This window comes from Odontesthes bonariensis, chromosome 14 (assembly GCF_027942865.1).
Source record: "Odontesthes bonariensis isolate fOdoBon6 chromosome 14, fOdoBon6.hap1, whole genome shotgun sequence".
In the NCBI taxonomy this organism is placed as follows: domain Eukaryota; kingdom Metazoa; phylum Chordata; class Actinopteri; order Atheriniformes; family Atherinopsidae; genus Odontesthes; species Odontesthes bonariensis.
Window position 1 is genome coordinate 12957384 of NC_134519.1, and position 18990 is coordinate 12976373.

At 38.0% G+C, this 18990-nt stretch overlaps 2 protein-coding genes across 2 annotated transcripts; both read left to right on the top strand.

Annotated features, from left to right (window-relative positions):
• Positions 1-3435: 3435 nt before the first annotated feature.
• Positions 3436-8736, top strand: LOC142398252 (alpha-amylase). Its single transcript, XM_075482211.1, has 9 exons — positions 3436-3603; positions 4818-4964; positions 5352-5549; positions 5986-6216; positions 6740-6873; positions 6996-7218; positions 7324-7445; positions 7561-7686; positions 8547-8736. Exons 1-9 carry the CDS (start codon positions 3436-3438, stop codon positions 8734-8736), a joined length of 1539 nt encoding a protein of 512 aa, XP_075338326.1.
• Positions 8737-10504: 1768 nt separating this feature from the next.
• On the top strand, positions 10505-17727 carry LOC142398253 (alpha-amylase-like). The gene is made up of 9 exons (XM_075482212.1): positions 10505-10672; positions 13568-13714; positions 13996-14193; positions 14550-14780; positions 16109-16242; positions 16438-16660; positions 16828-16949; positions 17079-17204; positions 17538-17727. The coding sequence occupies exons 1-9, from the start codon at positions 10505-10507 to the stop codon at positions 17725-17727; spliced, it is 1539 nt and encodes a 512-aa protein (XP_075338327.1).
• The last annotated feature ends 1263 nt before the right edge of the window (positions 17728-18990 follow it).

An 18990-nucleotide genomic window follows, 5' to 3' on the forward strand; every position in this document is an offset into this window, starting at 1 on the left:
AATCAATAAATTAAGATGAATTAATTAAATATAAATTTAATTGTAAACCAGTACCCAGTGCTTAGCACTGAGGCAATAACGGATTAGTTAGTATTCAGCAATGCGTTATATAGCATAGATTTACTGTGAAGTACTAGGTATTATTTTTGCAAATGAATTGACAACTGAGTTGCAATCAAGCTAAAACTAACTTTAACAGCTTGTATATATCGCCACATAGTTATGAATAGTATAGTATGAAAACTAATATGTATCATCAGATGTTACACATTTGTAGTTTCTGAAAAAATGCTGTCAGTTAAAAAAGAGAAAAAGGTGTACAATAACTGTACAAAATTACCCTTTAAAAGAGACAGTTTTGAGTAGTATTATAAAATAGATCATGAAATTTTTAATGAAATTCAAGAACCTCATATTGTATTTAGGTACTTAAGTAAATCCCACTTACCTGTAAGGAAAATAATGATATATTTTAGAATTTAGGAAAATACTTGTCAATCGTTTACGTCAGACAGTTTAAAACTATATGTAACCAGATCAGTGTTGCTTTCCCTTTTAATCTGACCTGCAGCTGTTCTGCTTCTTGATTTATTGAATGTATATTTAAAGTTCTGCAAAGAAGTAAAATATTTGCATTTTCTCAAGGCCAGTTCAGTTAATTTGCTCTACTTAGTATGTTTAACTTCTTAGTTTACATCCCTCAAGCTTATCTGTATTTTCTCATTTGAAGCAGATAACTCTGTGAAGTCAAACAAATAATGTTATGCAACTACTACACCTTCAACATAACAATTACGCTGTGGCTGATATAGAAAATATTTTTAAACACTGATATAACATAATACAACTAATGTTTATAGAAAATGTAGATAGAGAAGTAAAGTATGCTTTAGGTTTCCTCTAAAAATGTATATATATGCACATATATGTATATGTATCTTCACTGTCCCTATCAAAAAAATCGACGTGGCCCTTCAGCAAATGTCATGTATGGACCTGCATATATGTTTTGTTTATGTGTGAAATGTTTGTTAGGACTGCTTTAGATCTGCAGAACATTCTTAAATCAAACTCCTGTTTCTACCAAAATGTGTTTGCATGATCTGATACTGGCTGAAAACCCATCTCTTCAGGAAACACTACCCAGATCCGCCCTCTTAGGACATCACCTGTTTCGTCCCAGCTTCCTACGCACTTATTTGTTTTCTAAATTTTAGTTGTGCTCTTAGCTGTTTGGTTTTGGAAGGTAATGCATTTATGATTTCTTGTGACCTGAAGTTCTTTTGCCTACCGATGTTGAACACACTTATTGTAAGTCACTTTGGATAAAAGCGTCTGCAAAATGACTGTAATGTAATGTAATGATACTTGATACCTAAATAAAAGTCATTGTGTAAACACATTTTACTATCTTTTCAACAAATTAAGGGCACATCTATGATCTGCTTAGTTACAAAAAGGTTTTGAGGAGAAATAACTGAGCACGAGGCACTGCTGCATGATCTTATTACAGAGGGAGGTCCCAAAATATCAAGGACGGTCACCCTGTTAGCACAGGAGACTTTGGAGTTATATGTAGAATGTGAGAAATCAGATGTTGCTTTTTCACACATATTCCCATAGCGCATAACACACAAACATGGGTGTATGTGTTTAATATGTGTATAATTTAGATATGAGAATCATGATAGAATTTAACAGCCTCAGCCTTTCATTTGCTTTTTAATATTATTATTATACAGATTCAAGTTTTTGAAACGTTTTTTTTTTACCTTGAATGGAAGATCAAATCTCAGTAAATCTCAGAATTAATGATAAAAACCCAATTTCAGCTTAATTTCAGCTTGTAGTAGTTGGGGGATATGAGGCATAAAGATTACCGTATCATCATTGCCTGCAAACACACAGACATGTGTATTTACGTGTATTTTGTGTATGATATGGACATAAGATATTTACAGAACTTAATGGCCTCAACCTTTCGTTTGCTTTTTAAGATTTTTGTACCAAAAAATGTGGCAGCAGAGTGATAAAATACTAACACAGATTCTATTTCAAATTTGTGGCTCAAAATGATCTGTACCTGCTGATTTTCTGCCATCTAAAAACTTGAGGGTTTCATGCACCTCAGTTACTAAAATTGGGGATTAAAAAAGGGTCGGTGAGTATGACCGTTTTAGAAAACAGCAGAAATGTTATCAGATGCAAAGTTAAGAGACCTGAACAAAGTACTGTAGGAAATTAAATGCTTAATGCATTTAATTTCCTAAAGGGGTGGCCAACCAGTCAGAGACTAAGAGCCGCATATTTTACTGTGTTACCACAAAGAGCCACATTATTTTTGAAAAATTACCGAATTCTCTCCGTTACATCCGTCTGTTCTTGACTCTCTCGTCTCGGTCACGTGATGCATCAACGCTGATATTAAACCCATGAACCAAGCAAAATGAGTCAAAAACAGACGTGTTTGGAAAGCTTCTTCCCAGTGAGGAGACAGAAGAAGAGGCTGTGACCACTAAGAAAAAGAAAGCTGCATTTTGAAGTCATGTTTAAGCGTTACCATAGCGACCAGAGAGCGTTAAGGAGGCAGAAAATATGTTATGTCAGGAGGACGCTGCTAATATAGTTACATACAAGTACACAGTGGATTCAAGTTTATTATTATATTTACTAAATACCAGAGTCTGTGTTGGTCGTATCATTTTATTTTGTAGTATTTGTCCGCCACACCTGAAAGGCCGGGCCGTGAAAATATTGTCTGACATAAAACCGGTCCATGGAGCAAAAAAGGTTGGAGACCGCTGCCATATTGAACTCAAACGAAGCGAACACGCACATTAAAAAAAACACAAACACAAATTTTGATATGAACATAAGAGCCACATGAAACCAGACAAAGAGCCACATGCGGCTCAGGAGCCGCGGGTTGGCCACCCCTGGCTTAATGAAACAGCTAACCATTTCAACCATTTATCAGAGACTTTTTCAAGAGTCCACAACAATTGATGGAGGAAGTTCAATGTTACAGTTTTGACATTTCCAACTTTCGATTGGATGGTTTTCCAGAAGTTCAATTTCTAGATTATTTGAAGTTTATGTAAGAAATGTATAATATTAGGGTATTGCTCAAAGTCACATAATAATGTTTAATGTTTTAACAATGATAATTTGATTATTTTGTTCTTCTTTTTGTTGGCTAATATTGAATTTTCCAATGCCCTCAGGAGGTGTTCCTGTTTGTTTTGAACTGCAAAAACATGTATAAGAGATATAAAGCTGAGTATGGGAAGCTGTGAGAAAGAAGCACCTGTAGCCAAAGCTCCACCTAAATAGGTTGTAGTTTCTCATTGGTCAAGGAAAGATAGCGACAATCCACATATACCCTGATGATGAGGCAGAGGGTGAGTACAGTTTTCTCTCTCATCAAGGGAAAGCATGAAGCTGTTCATCCTCCTCACCCTTTTTGGGGTCAGCCTCTCTCAGCACAACCCCCATACCAAGCATGGAAGGACAGCCATCGTCCACCTGTTTGAGTGGCGCTGGGCCGACATCGCTGCAGAGTGTGAGCGCTTCTTGGCTCCCAATGGCTATGGTGGAGTTCAGGTGTGTATGGATGGGACATATCATCAACTAAACAATTCTGGTGAAGAAAGATATCCTCTTAATTTTTTTTTTTTTTTTTATATATATAGAGATTTGAATTAAGCTGTAGGTTGATGATGCATGATTTTGGTGGCGGCAAAACGAAGTATTTGAATTTATTTTGTTGGCATTGTGTGACAAACTGCAAACTTCAGAGTAACTGCCAACCAGTTCAGTATGTTTAATATTCAATCTGAAGGAGCAGAAAAAAGCAAATACATGTCCTCATGAAGTGAAGTTCTTTTAGATATTAATTCCAGGATTCAAATTTTACTCAGTTATTTGTATGAAATTTTATTCATTCAAAAAATGGAAGACTGAAGCAAAACAAAAGTAGAATACAAGGCAACTTATATTTACTATCAAAATAATGCAGCTTTTAAGAGGGGTTCAATAATCCCTCCTTTTCTTCTCTCTCTCTACTTTAATCTAACCTTAAACCATGATATTCCAACATTTTCAAGATTCCAACAAGATTTAAGGGAAAACAAATACTGGATCTCATCCTCACTATAATCCAGCCTGTTCTTAGATACTAGATGCTTTATAATAAATTTCCAGATTTTTACACCACACACCACAAACACTTGATCATAAAGTACCTTAAGATGACTTTTATTGTGAAGTAGCACTGTATACATACATATACACATTTGGATTAAATACCTTTAAAATAATTCCTTCAGCTATGACTGAAAAATATTGGTTTGGTTCGAAATTTCTCCACATTTTCACAAACACTTACCTGATAAAGTTATGCAAACTTGTACGTAACTTAACTTAAACTCTCATATGGGCTCATATGAAATAGCTATCATTCTTTTTGCGGTCTTCTGCCTCCCTCCAGTGGTTAACATGTTTGCAAGATGTGTCGTTCTTTTGGATTGGATTGTATTAACATTTAGCAATTTCAGTTGTATTTCTCTTATGTTTTCTTGGAATGGAATTATTTGTCTTAAGCTTTCCCAATTGTTTACATGTTATTAGAGAGCTGAAAAGTTCTTCCACAGCTATACAAATGTCCACAGGTGGAGTAGTGCTTCTCTTGATGATTAAACTGTACCTCACGTTAGAATACCCCTGATAAACTTATTCAACGACAGTGTTTTATCTGCAGGAAATTTCTATGTCAAAAGTAATAATTACTAAAATATGTTTTTCTCTGTGTTAATCAGATCTCTCCTCCAAATGAACACATTGTGCTGAACAGTCCTTGGAGGCCCTGGTGGCAGAGATACCAGCCAATCAGCTACAACTTGTGCTCCAGATCTGGTAGTGAAGCAGAGTTGAGAGACATGATCAGCAGATGTAACAACGTTGGGGTAAACTACACTACAGCAATTTTAGCGAAAAACGTTAGATCATTCTGTTTTGACAGCAGAACTAAGAAAACAGCATATTGTCCGATCTTTTTTTACTCACGATGCTTTTTGTCTTAATATGTAACAGGCTAACAAAGATGCACCAATTTACCAATTATATATAGCCTTGTCAACTGAGAGCATTCATTCACACTTTTATTTAACACATGAAGCTGCTGCTTTGTGGAGGGACATGTTTGAGTTGGTAATAATGAGCAGGCAGTGCTTCTTTGACATATTCCTGTGACTTGAAAATTAAGTCAACTTGCAAAGAAAAAGAATGAAACTCAAGAGGAAGGGGAAGGACTTGTTGAAATGTTGCACCTGTTATTGTGAATCTCATCCCAGGTCAATATCTACGTGGATGCTATCATCAACCACATGTGTGGATCTGGTGCTGGGGAGGGGACTCACTCTTCGTGTGGCAGCTGGTTCAGCGCCAACAGGAAGGACTTCCCCAGTGTCCCCTTTTCCTCCTCGGACTTCAACGATTACAAATGCAGGACTGGCAGTGGCAATATTGAAAACTATGGTGATGCCTCTCAGGTAATAAATGCCATTGAGAAAATCCCGATGGAAGTGTGATCATCTACAACTTGTTTTTCTGAGATGGTTCTCATGACAAGGACTTTTAGTCTGAAGCATATTTCTTACTGATGCCAATTTATTCATTCAGTTTTATAATTAAATAGTTCAAGTCTATAAACGATCTTCAAAGTTGCTATGAGATACTCCCCTATCTGGCTCTACAATGACAAAAAAGGAAGAAAAATAATGTACAAAAGGACTTGTCTTGGACTTCACATTTTATACTAATATATAGTAATGTTGTGGAGGGAGGGGCTGGATCAGGCCACTGGAAGTGACCAGTCAGAGCAGACTTGTTTTTTTGTGTACAATCAGAGATGGTGCAAAATATAGATAATATCAACTGTCGGTCATCATAATTATCATGAATATTGTTGTGATTTGTTTTCCTCAGGTGCGTGACTGTCGTCTGGTTGGTCTGTTGGATCTCGCCCTTGAGAAAGATTATGTTAGAGGCAAGGTGGCGTCGTACATGAACAAGCTGATCGACATGGGTGTGGCTGGATTCAGAGTGGATGCCTGCAAGCACATGTGGCCTGGTGATCTGGATAATGTTTATCGTCGTCTTCACAACCTCAACACCAAATGGTTCTCAGGTGGCTCCAGACCCTTCATCTTCCAGGAGGTATTCTTAAGTTTGACTTTTAAAGTTTGCCTTATTTTCACAGAATTTATATATCTTGGGACAAACAAGAATATCAACGAGCAAAAAACCTTCGACTTCTGTTATATATCCCCATTGTTCTAATCAGAATATATGCTTTCTGTGTTTTATCATAGTGTATTGGCTGCATTTTGTATCTGTATTTATCAAAACAATTCCAGTCAAAAAGCTGAAAACATACAAGTTCTATAGTTATAGTATAGAATTGTATAGCATAGTATAACAAGCACAGTCTGCTATCTGTGGCTCAGTTTTTGTAGACAATCTGCAGGGGATATTACTGATTCTATGACACACACATGCTCATTCTCACACCTGTGAAATTTCAAAGGTGATTGTAATTAGGATGCTTGCTACTGCATTTTGTAACTATTTAAAAGTTGCCAAGCTTCTAAACTTAAATTCTTCTCAAATATGATTCAGTTTATGGAAACTTTCCTATTTCAATTACTGTGGATGGTCTTATTTGTTGTTTTCGCTTTAGGTTATTGATCTGGGAGGTGAGCCCATCACATCTAAAGAGTATACCCATCTGGGAAGAGTAACTGAATTCAAATATGGCGCCAGACTGGGAAATATCTTCAGAAAATGGAATGGCGAGAAGCTGTCTTATACCAAGTATGTGTGTTTCTATTGGTGTCTAAATGACGTCACTCATTTATGATAGAGGTTATTCAGTCGTGAAATACAAATATCTATCCAAATTCTATATTATTAGTCAAATTTATCAATGTGTCCAGGAACTGGGGAGAAGGATGGGGTTTCATGCCCAACGGCAATGCTTTCGTCTTTGTTGACAACCATGACAACCAGAGAGGTCATGGTGCTGGTGGTGCATCTATCATTAGCTTCTGGGACTCCAGACTCCACAAGATGGCTGTCAGTTACATGCTGGCCCACCCTTACGGGGTGACCAGGGTCATGTCTAGCTACCGCTGGGACCGCCACTTTGTGAATGGAAAAGTACGTTTGTGGTTCAGCTGTAAATATTGCAAAATACATTTGTGCATTAGTACCTATTTGAAACCGTTTTTATGTTGTTGTAAACCCCTTTCTAAATGACTGCAGGATCAGAATGACTGGATGGGCCCTCCCAGCCACGGCGATGGATCCACCAAACCTGTTCCCATCAAAGCTGATCAGACTTGTGGAGACGGATGGGTGTGTGAGCACAGATGGCGTCAGATCAAGTGAGCTCACTGAACGAACAAACATCTGATCTTATATAGCATGGTTGATGTATCATTGATCTTATATATCATAAAAGCCTTTACATGACATGTTTTAACTGTCACACCTCTTAAGGAACATGGTCATGTTCCGTAACGTGGTCAACGGACAGCCTCATTCCAACTGGTGGGACAACCAGAACAACCAGGTTGCCTTTGGACGTGGTAATCGTGGTTTCATCGTCTTTAACAATGATGACTGGTAAGGATTTTGTGGTACTGAGAAAAAGTGCAATTAAAAAAAATCACAACTAAATGTTTGTGTGGGTGGGACACAAGTACATGCCAACATGAAACTGTAATATCAAAACATAACTGACATGATCTTTATCCATCAGGATATTATAAAGTAAAAAAAAAAGTATTTAAAGTCATTATAGAAAAATCATGATAGACTATTTCCTTTTACTGTTTTTATTCACTTTAAAAATTTCATAGACTTTTACTTCCTAAAAGCTGCCAACAATGTTATATAAATGCAGCTGTAACTGAAAAAAAGGTTCCAACTAATTTATATCCAATATCATATTCGTAATGGTAGATTAAACATAACTAGAAAGTGACCATCACTCACATGATATCCGTGATGTTTCAGTCTGTCTTACTGACCTCATCTGAAGCAAGTATTTGACAGCTTTTCTGCTATAAAAATGTTTAAAATATTGTAAACTCTTTTTTATCATTAAATGTAGTCATGCATGTAAGTGTCCATAACACATGGAGTGATTCCTCAGAAACTCCTGAGTGTCAGACCGAGTTAATGAAACATTTTAAGCTCACAGGATCTGTGCATTTAAAAAGAAAACCTGATGTTATGAATATATTACTGTCTAGCTGTTGAATGTATGACAACTTCCCTTACTATCATTATACTTTTAGTCCAGTACAACATTTTTCATGTTTGTTGTTCCCGCTATACAGTGACTTACTTCCCCAAATAGACAGCCTGATAGTACGCTTTCTCTTTGAAATCTGCGGAAAATAAGCCACACAAGGAGTTTCATTTTGACACTGTGCTAACATCGTTAAAAAAGGTAACGTAGATCTGTTCTTCACCTTTAGGGACCTGGATGTGACCCTGAACACTGGCATGCCCGGTGGCGCCTACTGTGACGTCATTTCTGGCCAGAAAGAAGGAAACAGGTGCACTGGGAAGCAGATCAATGTTGGCGGTGATGGCCGTGCCCACTTTAAGATCAGCAACAGAGATGAGGACCCCTTTGTTGCAATTCATGCCCAATCCAAGCTGTAAACTGTAGACTCAAAATAAAGCTTACTTTCATGCTCGAATGATGATTTGGATTTTTGATGTTACACAGTAATAGATGGAACAGAAAACACATATATACTTAAGAAATACAGACAGTTTGCACTTTCCCTGGATTATCACATGAACAATGACAATATGCATTTGCCAACTACACAATCAAACAATGTTCACAATGTTCAGTAATTGCATTATTTCTGACTATCCAAAAAGTGATACTTAGATAAAGTAAAGTAAAAAGTCTGTCCAACAAAAGAAAAAAACCTTTGTGAACACTAACATACAAACCTGAGATTAATTCTAGTTATGCAGAGCTCTCTGTCTCTATTTGGGGTGTGACTCATCTGCTTTTCTGCAAGATGACTGCAGATGGAGAAAAAAATTGAAAGGAAAGGAAACAGCTTTCTTCAGGAGGTAACTGTGATATCTTTGATCAAAGCTGCAGTGACCGTCTTCCAAAAATGATTCAGTTAACGTTCTACTTGCACAGTCAAGCTTTGTAAAACATACAGATGAGTGTTTCAGACTTTACACAGAGGTTATCCACTGAAATCAATGTCTGTGACAGCCCAAGCAATGTGAGGGGCATTGAAAAAAACTCTTACAAAACAGCAAAGTTGAACTTTTCTGTAGAAATAAAAGAAAAAAATCCATGTAAATATTGACCTTATTTTTCTAATTTCTTTAATAAAACCTAAAATGATCAAATAATTGGTTCTGATATGAATACCACCAGCCATTTCCAACGGGGCACAGCCACGTAATTTCATCACAAACAGAGCAGTGAATGATCCAAGGACAGTCACATTACATATACAAGCACATGTGAGAAAAGAAGCAAATGTTGCTCAATGTGTTTACTTTTCCGCAAACACCTGCCATCACGCTCCACTTCACATAGATATTATCAAAACTGCTATTTTTGTCCGCTAACTTTGCTGTTTGCTTTAGTTGAAGTTCATTTTAGTGTCATAGGAAAAAGCGTTTATGGGTGTTTAAAGTTTGTATTTGTTTGTTTTGACCTGCATCGAAACTCAAATTCTGTTCAAAGGATACATCACAAGCTTTAGTTTCTGCAACATTTTCGAAACCTCGCTTTTTATGTTTCAATACATAAATGAAAATATACACGTCATGTTAATGCTTCCAGACTACACATGCCTTAATTTCCACTCAAAATATCAGGTACTACGATGGTGGTTATACTATTTTTTTTTAATTAGGATTTCATGATTAGGTATTGTGTGCGCTCATATGAAATGGGCCTTTTTGTAATTCAATACATGTTTGCTGTTTGTGTTATGTCAGCTGCACATAAAGCTCTTAATGTTTAACTTGGTAAGAAGTACATTTAGCTCTGCTATTGTCCCATGAATTAAATGGAAATCGTTAACATCATAGACCAAATCAAAGTCAAAGTTTTTTGATGGAATATTCTCTTATATATAGGCCTCCCTCATATATAGACTATTTAATTTTCTAATGTGTGTTAGATCTAACAGCAGGAGGGAGTGGATTTGTTGGCTCATTTTGATAATGGCATCATGTTTATCTTTCTGTCCTGCACTGCCTTTAAGCTATTTTTTTCTTCTTGTTTAGAGAAAGCAGGGAATTGTGATAAAAATGCACCTGTTAAAACTCAAGGCTCATTAATGTCAGCCTGTCATTGGTCCGAGGGAAAAAAAAATCGGGTACAAATAGTGAAGGTTTGATAGCTGGTGAGAGTGACTGTCATTTCTCATTCAAGACAAGCATGAAGCTGTTCATTCTGGTTGCCCTGTTTGGACTTAACTTTGCCCAACACGACCCCCACTTTAAGCATGGCCGAACTGCAATTGTTCATCTGTTTGAGTGGCGCTGGGCCGACATCGCTGCAGAGTGTGAACGTTTCTTGGGTCCCAAAGGATTTGGTGGCGTTCAGGTATGCAAGGCTCAACACAGCTGTGACATTTTTCCAAGCACTTTGCTAACTTGGCTCATGAACTGAAAAAGAAGGTTGTCAAGACAAGTTGTTTAAAGTGTTGGATATGTAGACCTTGTGCATTCTAGATTAAGCAATTGCTATACCTTGATAAAATATGCACGAACACAAGAAGCAGGGACATAGGATATTATCAGGAAACCCATGATTCAAACAGGTGCTTTGAATTTTTATTTTTTTTAATTCCCCCCGGGGGGAGGAATAAAGTTACTTCCACAAGTCATGGCCACTCGCTCAGATTCATAGCTGCCAATTGTAACAAAATAACTCCAGCCTACTAAGTAGGACCTGAACCAGCTAAGGACAGTCCCTGAGGGGTCAATTCTTGGACCTCTTCTGTTTAACTTGTATTATGCTCCCTTTGGGTCAGATATTGCAGAACTTTAACATCAATTAACACAGTTATACAGACGATACACAACTTTATGTGTCTCAGTCACCAGACGACTGCAGCCCAGCAGACATACTGTGTCAGTGTCTGGAGGAAGTAAACACCTGGATGAGAGAGAATTTTCTACAAAACTGAGATCATTCTGTTTGGAAGTAGAGAGAAGAGGGTCAGCATCGGTTAATATCTTGAGACTCCGACGGCCTTACAATCACTGACCAAGTTCGTAACCTCGGAGTGTTGATAGAGTCAGATATGACTCAGCAGCCACATCAAAACTGTCACCAAGGCAACTTTTTACCATCTCAGAAACATCAACAGAATTAAAGGTTTCCTCTCCCAAAAAGACCAGGAGAAACTCATCCATGCATTCATCTCCAGTAGACTCGATTACTGTAATGCTCTTTTAACTGGACTTCCCAAAAAGAGCATAAAACATCTGCAGCTCATCCAGAACGCTGCTGCTAGAGTTTTAACCCGGACAAAGAGATCTGAACACATCAGTTTTAAAATCTTTACTCTGGCTTCCAGTCAGTCACAGAATAGATTTTGAAAGCCTGCTGATGGTTTACAAATCCCAGAACGGTTTAGGCCCAAAATACATCTGTGATATGTTCAGAGAATATAAACCCAGCAGAGCTCTTAGATCCAAGGACTCAGGTCAGTTGGTCCAGTCCAGAGTCCAGACTAAACATGGAGAAGCAGCATTTAGCTGTTATGCTGCAAACAAGTGGAACAAACTGCCAGTGGAGATTAAACTTTCACCAAATGTAGACATTTTTAAATCCAGGTTAAAAACATTTCTTTTCTCATGTGTCTATGCATGAAATATGAACGGTATCTTTTAATTTATCTAGAATGTTGCTTGTTTTTAAATTCATTTTAATTATTTTATTTGTTTCTCTTTATATTCTTTACGCATTTTTAATGCTTCTCCCACTCCCTGCTGCAATACTTTTATTTTATGTAAAGCACTTTGAATTGTTTTGTACATGAAATGTGCTATACAAATACATTTAAAGGAGAACTCCGGGGCATTTGAAGCGCATTTCCATTGCTAGAGGTTGTCAAATACTGACGGTAGGACACAGACCGGTGCAAATCGGCGCTCCCTGTGAAGCGATCGCGCTGTTTGCGCAGCCTGTCATGCTAACCAAATACGTAGTGGCTAAGGGGCAAGAGCTAAACCTTCCACATAAAACAACAACTTGCACACTGCAGAAACGTCACACCACTTTATAAACCATCCGACAATAAAGTCACAAGCCTTACCATCAAAACCATATGCATGGTTCTCACATTACTGGCATGGGGACGTTACAAAACAACTTTATAAACAGCATGTCACTTACCTCTTGTCGGTAGGCGCGCGCATGTGAAAGCCCAAAAGAGTCGATGGACGATAATCCCATATACAAAACAATTATCTTCTCTAGAAAAACTGCGTTCAAGTATTTAAAACATTACAACAATACATGCCCAGTAATATTGTTGTAATGTTTTAAATACTTGAACGCAGTTTTTCTAGAGAAGATAATTGTTTTGTATATGGGAGTATCGTCCATTGACTCTTTTGGGCTTTCACATGCGCGCCTACCGACAAGAGGTAAGTGACATGCTGTTTATAAAGTTGTTTTGTAACGTCCCCATGCCAGTAATGTGAGAACCATGCATATGGTTTTGATGGTAAGGCTTGTGACTTTATTGTTGGATGGTTTATAAAGTGGTGTGACGTTTCTGCAGTGTGCAAGTTGTTGTTTTACGTGGAAGGTTTAGCTCTTGCCCCTTAAGGCTGATTCTTACTCGGCGCAACCGCGCAACTGTTCTGGCTCGAGAACCATTAATGACATCATCGAAAGCGCCAGCCCCTTCACAGTTCCTTCAGCTCATAAGCGCAGTTTGCGCCGAGTATGCGTCACATTTGCAGTTCTCTCCAGACCAGCGGGCGTCACTGTTGAGGAAACAACGTACGTGTCGTACAGATGTTTGTAGAGGCGCACCCTCTCGGTCACCGCGGTCTCTGCAGTGTTCATTTTTTCTTTTTCTTGGTCAGCTGTTTCCGGTTGAGCGCGCGCGAAGTCAGAAAAAAAGTTGTGTGCGCGACCTTGCGACGCGCGAGGATTTTCTAGCTTGCGACGGGGGGCGTGGCGGAATTTTGGGTCACGTGACCGTTTGCGCCATTTGCGACCAGCTAGTAAGAGCGAGGTTGCGCCGAGTAAGAATCAGCCTTTAGTCACCACGTATTTGGTTAGCATGACAGGCTGCGCAAACAGCGCAATCGCCGCACAGGGAGCGCTGATTTGCACCGGTCTGTGTCCTACCGTCAGTATTTGACAACCTCTAGCAATTGAAATGCGCTTCAAATGCCCCGGAGTTCCCCTTTAACTTGACTGACTTGAAAGCATTTCTTGAAAGTTTAGTAATAAGTGTGTCATTTTTCCACTCAGATCTCTCCACCAGCAGAACACGTTGTGCTGAACAGTCCCTGGATGACCTGGTGGCAGAGATACCAGCCAATCAGCTACAACTTGTGCTCCAGATCTGGCAGTGAGGATGAGTTTAAAGACATGGTCACAAGATGCAACAATGTTGGGGTAAACCACATTACATCAGTCATTGAGTTGGATGACTTACAACTGTTGTTTGAATTTCTCAGCACCGAGCACCTTGTAAATCAAAAGCTTTTTACCAAACAAAAAATTATTATTAAAAGCTTTTTATAACACTTGATGCTTTTTCCATTGTTACCAGTCTGCTTTATGCCGTCTGGCATCTTAGGACAAAACAAAAGATGTGAAACAATATGGAAACACATTGGAGATCGATCTTAATGATCAAATAACATTTCTGACAATTGCACATATATTTCCAACAGGTCAACATCTACGTGGATGCTGTAATCAACCACATGTGCGGAGCTGGTGCTGGGGAGGGAACCCACTCTTCGTGTGGAAGTTGGTTCAATGCTGGCAAGAAGGACTTCCCCAGTATCCCCTATTCCTCTTTAGATTTCAATGATCACAAATGTAGGACTGCAAGTGGCGAAATAGAGAACTATGGAGATAAATATCAGGTACCTAATACCACACACATGTGCAAAAATACAAAAAATAATATAAAACACAGAAATAATATTTCCCCAATTTGCCATTTTTGTCACGGTGTATATGGAAGGAGAGACGCTGGTGCAGACATGTGGAAACGTGGTCCAAATAAACAAAGACCTGAATAAACACAACACAGATTAAAAGAAAAAATAACAAAAAAGAAAGTACTATATCCATTTTCATAGAAATGTTATGAGCATTTGGCGTAACCCTGGAAACAGTAACAAATAAAAATTCAACGTAGATATCTAGTTTGATAGATCTTATGAATAGAGGTTGTTTTCAAACATGCATAATTTTGTGAATATTTGGTTATTATTAGGTGCGTGACTGTCGTCTGGTCAGCCTTCTGGACCTTGCACTGGAAAAAGATTATGTTCGAGGCAAGGTGGCTGAGTACATGAACAAGCTGATTGACTTGGGTGTGGCTGGATTCAGAGTGGATGCCTCCAAGCACATGTGGCCCGGTGATCTGGATAATACTTACAATCGTCTTCACAACCTCAACACCAAATGGTTCCCTAGTGGCTCCAGACCCTTCATCTTCCAGGAGGTAGTTTTTCCCCCAGTTTTTAATTTCTTTTTACTATTATTATTATGACTGTCTTCTCCAGAGTTCCAGGAATATCTGAAGCAAAGATACTTTATTTTTATTCTACTTACGATAACAAAAAATGTGCTTCATTTCTGTTGCAACAAATTAAGAGGAATTAGTTGAAGTCTCCAAAAAGGGTAGAAAACATTTTAACTTGATTTGCAGGGAAACATGTAGCCAGTGAACTCAAACTGCCGCTTAAAAAAACATAATCACACTCAATAGTTTGATTTTTCAAGCACTGGCCCAACCAACCTCCCACAAATGTTATGACTGAAAACACAATGCCAGTGCGGTCGTGGGAAAGAAGCAGAGAAAACTAGCTGATAAATTGTGATTGTGAATTTGAGCAGCTGCGTTGACAACCAGGCTTGCAGACGACATCCTGATTGTGTAACTTTGGGTAACCCAACACACAGAATGACAAAACAATTTGAAGTTGTGCAACACAACCAAACAAATACGCAGAATGTAAACTGAACAAATGTTAATATTTTACTTACAAACATGTACCCATAATCTCACGGAGGTGATCATTTTCACATTCAAAAAGCTTCCTGTGCATACAAATAGGTAAATGTGTGTGTGTACGCATGACTTTATGCACACGGATCACGTATCATGATCTTACCTGTAAAGCCTTCCAACTGGTGATAGCTTATTTAAACCATGTATTTACATTTATATTGTTCACAATTGCATCCATCTCTACATAGCCTACGCATTTTTAGAATCTAGAAGAGTAAATGTAGGATGATGTATTCGGAATGGGGGATCAATGAGCAATTGTCTTTACTAAAAGAAACAACAACAATAAAACACTGACATTTCCACATTGAACCATAGAGGGAAAAACATGAATCTGAAATGGCCAAGTTTTCCACCTGCACTTAAACAGAGCGTGCATCTGTGGATCATTGAGGAGTGTGAACGTGCAATTGACAACTTGGAAGCATGCAAGCTTTTTAAGTGTGAAAGTCACTATATCTGTGAGGTTTAGGGTAAAAAATTGTAAATTATTTCATACCTTTGCAAGTAAATTACACAAAAACATTCGGAAATAATGTTATACGCATTTGTGACCACTATCAGACCATTTTCTCTCCACACAATCTTGAGAGTGCAGTGATATATTCAGTTTGGTTTCAAATATCATCTTACAGGGTAATTTGAGTGCAGAGCTATGACAGATCATGTGTTTTATCATTGACATGGTGCGGCTGATCTGAAACTTACTTGGTATACAAAGTATGAATGATATGAATTAGGTGTTCTTTTTACTTTAGGTAATAGATTTGGGGGGTGAGACAATCTCATCTTCAGAGTATTTCCATCTGGGAAGGGTGACTGAGTTCAAGTATGGCGCCAAGCTCGGAAATGTCTTCAGAAAGTGGCACGGGGAGAAGCTGTTTTACACCAGGTACATTTGTTTCAGCTTGTCTGCCAAACTCAAAAATCATGCAGACTACTTTAATAAATATTATTTGCAAATTTGTTGTTTAATTTTTAAATGAATCAATATTGGAAAGAAATAAAGACTCAGAGCTTCTGAATTTAATGATTAGTTAATGAAAGACTTTCAGAGTAAACTTCTAATTTTGTTTTCTGTATCCAGGAACTGGGGAGAGGGATGGGACTTCATGTCTGATGGAAATGCTGTGGTCTTTATTGATAACCATGACAACCAGAGGGGTCATGGTGCTGGTGGTGCATCCATCATTACCTTTTGGGACTCCAGACTCCACAAAATGGCTGTAGGCTATATGTTGGCCCACCCTTACGGAGTGGCCAGGGTCATGTCTAGCTATCGTTGGGACCGACACTTTGTGAATGGAAAAGTAAGTTTGTGGTTCAGCTGTAAATTTTACAAAATAGATTTGTGCATTAGTACCTATTTGAAACAGTTTTTATGTTGTTGTAAACCCCTCGGCAGGAATAATGACTAAATGTAAATGACAAATAATGGACACTTGGAAGATTCTGTATAATTTATCAATGATTGCAGGATCAGAATGACTGGATGGGCCCTCCCAGCAACAGCGACGGATCCACCAAGCCTGTCCCTGTCAACCCTGACCAGACCTGTGGAGACGGATGGGTGTGTGAGCACAGATGGCGTCAGATCACGTAAGTTCTTGAAGAAAATTACCGTTTTGCACACAGAACACAAATGACTTCTTCTTAGCTATATGAATCATGTTTATATGAATCATTTATATACCATGTTTGAAATGCAATTTCCCATCTTTTTTTTAGGAACATGGTCATTTTCCGTAACGTGGTCAACGGACAGCCTCACTCCAACTGGTGGGACAACCAGAGCAACCAGGTTGCCTTTGGACGTGGTAATCGTGGTTTCATCGTCTTCAACAATGATGACTGGTAAAGATTGAATGTTACTTTCATGTACTTAATGAAGCACCCAGATGAAATTAAAGTATAGGCTTGGATGCAGTAAATTGCCTTTAAATTACATAAAATTACATTTTTATTTTTACATCCTAAAAACCGTAAATTGTGAAAATATGTGCACTAGCTGTGACCTGAAACTTTAAGCAATTAACAATCCATCAATATACATTCAATTTTATATTTGGTATCTTATCTCTTCACATAAAGCTGCTGTTTTGTTGAAAGCTTTGAAGAAGGTTTTTTGCTCTAAAAGTATTTTCAGCATATTATGTGGCTTTAAAACTGCTTTGTCCTCACCTTCAGGGACCTGGATGTGACCCTGAACACTGGCCTGCCAAGTGGCACCTACTGTGACGTCATTTCTGGCCAGAAAGAAGGAAACGGGTGCACTGGGAAGCAGATCTTTGTTGGCAGTGATGGCCGTGCCCACTTTAAGATCAGCAACAGAGATGAGGACCCCTTTGTTGCTATTCATGTGGAAGCTAAACTCTAAACAGACCCTGTATGATTTCAAATAAAATTTGTCCTCAATAATAAACTTAACATTTTACTGACAGAAACATTGCGTTATTTTCTCACTTTGAAATAATCAAATTACAGAAATCAAAGCCATGCACTTCTAGATACACTTTTAAAAATTTACAATTTACACCAGTTTTCCAATAAATGACCAGGGCCACAGACAGTCAGGTTAACAGCTCAGGGGATGTATTTTCTGAAAATATTACACTTAACATTATTAGGTGATAGTAACAGTTGCTGTTGATTTGCCACAGGTTGTTGTTTTTCACCATGTAGTGCTGATCGTCTACCACAGTAATGGCTCGTTCAAACTGTGTGAGGAATTCTTTGCACTTCAATTAGTGGCATAAAACACATTAAGTTCCACTTGACTTTCTTATCTTTAATGTTTTTGTTTACATGTTTTTCTTTTCTCTAACTTCAATGAATTCAATCCTGACATTTTGCACCAAGGACTACACATACAGCAGTCCTTCCCACAAAACAATGTAATGAGTTAAGTTATAAGAATGCTTCATCAATTCCCCATTAACAAGCATCAACAAAACATTAATAATAATGCTTAAAGGGAACATGATATTTGATTTAACTCAAAAAGCAACACATTCTCTAAATATCTCAAAAATCACAATATCATCCAAAATACTTGACACATTCCTTCAAGATCTTGACCACATACAGTTTCCAAATGGATGGGAACTAGTTTGTCTGTTCTGTTGTCATCTGAGATCCATCCAAAATCAATGTTGCCTGTTGCAACATCCTCCGGTTATTGAACTGAGTGAGCAAATATTTCATTAGGGCCAGGATCAGGAGAATAAATTTAAACTTTCATGCTCCGAGTGGTGAAAGCAATGAAGGTACTAATCTTATGTGCTTTTAAGTCAAGTGGGCAGATAGAAATGTTAAAATTGATAAACATAAGATTACAATCATTTTGAAAGGTAGAACTAATATTTTTGTTGGCTAATGTTGCCGTTCATTTTACTGCCTCAAGAAAAAAGCAAACATGATCTGTTTCATCTTGACCTGCACAGAAACTGAATTTTAATGCAATGAATACAACATTGACATTAGTGTCTGGCACAGTTTCAGCTTCTGGTCTTTTATATTTGGGTTTATGTACAGCTTATGTTTGTTTCCAGACAGAACATTCGCCTTTAATCTTTTTTTTTTTTAAAGAGAGTAGAGAACCCTCTGATAAAACATGCTCGTGACCTGTTTGTATGCCAAC